General features: G+C 46.0%; 1 protein-coding gene across 1 annotated transcript; it reads right to left on the bottom strand.

Moving 5' to 3' along the window:
- Positions 1–474: 474 nt before the first annotated feature.
- LOC122047848 (probable LRR receptor-like serine/threonine-protein kinase IRK) lies at positions 475–4,425 on the bottom strand. Its single transcript, XM_042609359.1, has 2 exons — positions 2,510–4,425; positions 475–2,385 (listed from the first exon to the last, which is right to left on the bottom strand). Exons 1-2 carry the CDS (start codon positions 3,955–3,957, stop codon positions 924–926), a joined length of 2,910 nt encoding a protein of 969 aa, XP_042465293.1. The 5' UTR covers positions 3,958–4,425; the 3' UTR covers positions 475–923.
- Between the last annotated feature and the right edge of the window lie 485 nt (positions 4,426–4,910).

The following is a 4,910-nucleotide window of genomic DNA, read 5'->3' on the forward strand; positions in this document are numbered from 1 at the left end:
GTAAACACTCGCCGAAGCTTGCTTTTCTCCCGAAGGCAACTCCAAAGCTGATCGATCCAGGACGGATCTGATCGGTCTGGGGACCGATCAGGCCCTAGCCCGATCGGTCCTTGCAGAGCCCTGATCGGTCTGTGGACCGATCAAGCCATAAGTGGATCGGTCCACACTATTTTTCTGAATCACATCTCTTCTTACTGATCGGTCACCAGATCGATCAGATAACCCACAGAGAGCTACTGTGTGAAAAGCAAGCTTCGGCGAGTGTTTACACGGCACAGAGAGCGAAGGAGAAAAGCACGTGTTTGGCACGTTTTTTTGTCGTTTTCTGAATGAGACACCGGGACAGAGGCATCTTCGGGACAGAGGATCCGAACTGGAATGGAATGATCGCATCGCTTGGGCCTGCAAGTTCGAATCGAAAACTCAGAATTCAATCACATGGATATCCAGGATGCATCCATAAAGGAAACTGTAAGAGTAAGAAAACAATAACATTGCGTAAAACCAATTTGAAGCTGATTTATCAAGATCAACCTCCTAAATTACACTCAAAACATACTAACATAAAGAGTTGCACATTGTGCTTTTACCCAACCTGCTTCTAAGAAACCATGTTTTTATTGGTAATGGAAGCAAAGAAGCATGAAAGGTAAAATGCAACTTAAGAAGGTTATACAAATAAGAACCTGGTGAATGCAATCCACCTTGCAGCAGCACACTAATACTAGAGAAAGGGAAAAACCTCAATTAACTTTCACAAGGATTTCTGGCTTGCAAGTTGTTAGTCAAGCTATTCTGTAGCAGCTAGGCCTTCTTTTTCTACTTTCATTTCGTGCAAACCAAATCCATCTACCATGCTAGTTCATCATTCTAGGTATCTACCATATAACTGGTTTATGTCGCAGAGATTGTGGACCAAACCGTCAAGAAAGCTCCTCTTCCGGATTATCCTGAGGGCATCTGATCATCTCTAGTATGTTCACAACTTCAACCATATCTGGCCTGGTAGATGGCACCTGAGAGGTGCATATCAATCCCAATTTTGCAACTGGAAGAGCCTCTTCAACAGGGAATTTCCCGCAAAGTCTTTCATCAATGCATTCCTCCGCCCTTCCATCCTCCAATGCCTCCCTTACCCAATCGCAAAGGAGCACCACATCATCCTCCATATACTCCACTGGCCTCTTTCCTGTCAGAATCTCAAGCACTAACACTCCAAATCCATATACATCACATTTCTCTGTAATCTTCACTGCACGACAAGCAAATTCTGGTGCCATATAACCGAGCGCGCTCTGTATCTTGCTACTGAGCACATACCTATCCAGCATGGGCAGCAACTTCGCCAATCCATAGTCACCTACCTTTGCCTCGCCAGCACCATCAAGGAGAATATTGCTAGATTTCAGATTGTAGTGTATTATTTTGAACCGATGGAGATATGCTAAACTTCTTGCGATTCCGAGAATCACATCGAAACGCTCTTGCCATGAGAGGGTGTTAGAGGTAGAGCACTCATGAAGGTGCTTGTAAAGACTTCCACCTGATACAAACTCATATATAAGAAGTTGAAGTGAAGGAGTCCAGTAATAGCCTTCAAGGCCAACAAGATTTGGATGTTGCACTTTCCCCAGCCTTTTGACTTCCCTCTCAAAATCTTCTTGCGACTTCACTAAACTTGAGACAGTAAGCTTCTTTATTGCCACAGATCGGCCATCTCTGAGGACTGTCTTATAAACTGAACCGAAACCTCCTCGACCCAGCTCACAGTCTTTATTCAGAACAGCATGGGCACCAGCACTGAATTCAGGGTCACCACCAGCAAACATGACAAGCTTGCCAGAGTTAGTATCAGTGGTCGGAGAATGGCTAATATACTCATCAGAGAGAGCCAATTCTGCAGCAGAATTGGATGTAGCAACACGAACACGGAGGTTCAAAACAGTAATTGTAATGATGCCTATGGCAATTATGGCAGCAGCTCCGATGGAAACAAGAGCAGAGATACTTAACACAATCTTCTTGTGGCTGCCGTTGGTTGATGAAAACATGGTGTTCGGCAATGAGTCCGGTGATGAGGAGTTGGGGTTAAGTACAATAGGCTTTGGAAGGAATGCAGGGCAAGAGATGTTGACAACCGATCCACAAAGCCCCGGGTTATCTGTTAAGGATGAGGGAGGGATTTTGTTGAAGAAGCTTCCTGCAGGGAGATCTCCAGAAAGTTGATTGTGGGAGATGTTGAAGGAAAGGAGGTGGGGGAGGTCAGAGAGTTGCTTAGGAATGGTTCCTGAGAGTTGGTTGAGGGATAAATCGACAACTTGGAGATTCGTGAGATTGGCCAATGCTTCAGGAATTGCTCCAGTAAGATTGTTTTGAGAAAGATCTCTGTACGAACAATTCAAACAATGAACAATATTTAGAAGTAAGATTTAGAGCAAAACAAAGCTAAAATCAGTAATACCGTAAGAACTACTATTTGACAACAAAAAATTAAAGATAAGGATCTCACAAATATGCAAGTAAAGAGCAAGTTCCTATTTGAGTTGGAATTTCTCCAGAGAGAGAATTCTTCTTCAACCTCAGCTCCTTAAGGGATGTTGCTAGGCCAACTTCTTCGGGAATTTTTCCGCTTAACCCGTTTCCACTAACATCCACAACTATGAGAGATTTCAGCTCACCTAACCTTGCTGGTACGGAACCATATAGTGAGTTATATGATAGATTGAGGAATGTTAAGCTTCTAAGATTCGAGACTTCCTTTGGGAATTTGCTGAAGAAGGCATTGTCAGCCAGATCCAACTTCTGGAGAGTTGAATCTATAACTGGAGGGAATTCGATCGGTCCGGTAAGCTTATTCCCTGATAACAAAATTTGCTCAAATCCTGATTCAAAAACCCATGATGGAAGATTCCCCGTCAATGAGTTCCAACTAAAATCCACTTCCAGCAAGCTCCTACAGGCAGCTAGTGAATCCGGCACAGTGCTATTGAAGTTATTTTCAGAAAGTTTCAGCACTTTCAAGTGTTGGAGATTGCTCAGTGAGCTTGGAACTGAACCGGAAAACTGATTCCCCGACAAATCTAGGGCTCCAAGGCTGCTCATTTCTCCAATCCACGCTGGAACTTCCCCGGAGAAAGAGTTTGAACTCAAGCTCAGGTAGGAACAAGTAGAAAGTTTGCTCAGAGATTCTGGGAGGTCTCCCGACAGCTGGTTATTTCCTACATCTATGGACTTCAACAATAAGCAGTCTCCAGTGTCATTCGGCAACCGGCCAGTGAGCTTGTTGCCTCTCAAGCTGATAGCCCTCAGATTGAACATTTTACTGATTCCGGAGGGAATCTCTCCATCCAGAGAGTTGTAAGATAGGTCGAGCGACCTCAACGCATTCAAAGACCAAATTTGGCTCGGCAAGGAACCGGAAAGCTCGTTCGCCGACAGGTTCAGCGCCGCGAGAGTGGAGCAAGCGCCCACATCGGACGGAATCTTCCCCGAGATGGAATTTTTCGCCAAGGAGATGTCGCGAATGGACCTACATTGTCCAAAGAACCCGTCCGGGATCGCGTCGGAGAGGCTGTTTGCGCTGAGATCCAGCGACTGGAGGCTCTCGAGGCGGAGGAAATCAGGGCTAAGGCTACCTGATAAGTCGTTGTCCGAGAGGGACAGCGTCTGGAGGAACTGGAGCCAGAGGAGGCCGCGGCCGAGCCTGCCGGAGAGACCAAACCCGTCGAGGTTGAGCTCGGTGACACGGTTCGACTTGGGGTCACATCGGACGCCGGCCCAGCTGCAGGGGCTCTCATCGTCCTCGTTCCAAGACGAGAGCTTGGACTGGGAGTCTTCAAGCCCCGACTTGAACACGATCAGGCCGAGGATGTCATCGTTCAAGGACGTAGTGCCGGACTCGACGAGCAGCAAAAGGGACGAGACCAGGAAAAAGGCTCCAAGACGGAAACTTTTCATCTTCGATGGGTTCGCCGAGCTCAGATCGAGGGTTCCCGAGCTCAAAGACGAAATCTTTTTGTGCACCCGAAGAAGCAAACGGAGGAAAGGAGAGATCTTTACCAAGGGAACGGAGGAACAAGCCAGCTGCAGAGCATATGATACGGAGCTTGGTTTCGGGAGGGAAGCGAATAGTAATACGCATAAGAGCAAGAACAGCTTTTGCTGCTGCGTTTATTGAGGTGTTAAATGCAAATGGCGGAAGTGCGAGAGAGAAAGAGAGAGAGGGGTTGGTTGAAGAGGAAATGAAGTGAGGAATTGGAGTCTGGTCAGTGTTATGGCAGTGGTGGCACTGGCAGAACGCCAGAATCCAAGGTGAAAAAAACAAAAGAAAGCTAAGAAATTCGATAAAAGTTCAAGAAATTAAACCCTGAAATGAATTAGGGTTTGCGGCCCACTGCTGCTTCACGCCGGACCACACCTTTTGCCGCCATCTTGCCGGGCATTTAATACAATAAACGTTCATAATCAATGGGCACAGCGTCAATGGCCTCGCTCTGTCATTCCTCTTTACCATCCTACGTTTGAGGTTTTTCTTTTAAAAAATAAATAAATATTAGTTTTTTATTCTTTTGAGATAGATGTATATATTTTTTTAAAAAAAAAGATTTTATTTGAAACTGCACAAAAACAGAAGTCCAGAACAAAACACCAAAAATTAGAGCATACATGGTTACATATTCGATCTGTCTTATCGTCGGAGTTGGAATGTTGGATCACCGGAAATGCCTGCGGTGGTGGTGGCGGTGTCGGTGACGACGGTCGTCGAGCCTGAAACATTGCAGCACGGGGAAGGAAACCACAAAGAGGCATCTCCCAAGGCCTCTGAAGACGTAGGAAGCAGCTAAACAAGGGCAGCGACAGCAAGCCGAGAAAGGCTCATGACTTCCTTCACGGCGATGATGCGTTTCTTC

Source organism: Zingiber officinale, chromosome 1B (genome assembly GCF_018446385.1).
Source record: "Zingiber officinale cultivar Zhangliang chromosome 1B, Zo_v1.1, whole genome shotgun sequence".
Lineage (NCBI taxonomy): Eukaryota > Viridiplantae > Streptophyta > Magnoliopsida > Zingiberales > Zingiberaceae > Zingiber > Zingiber officinale.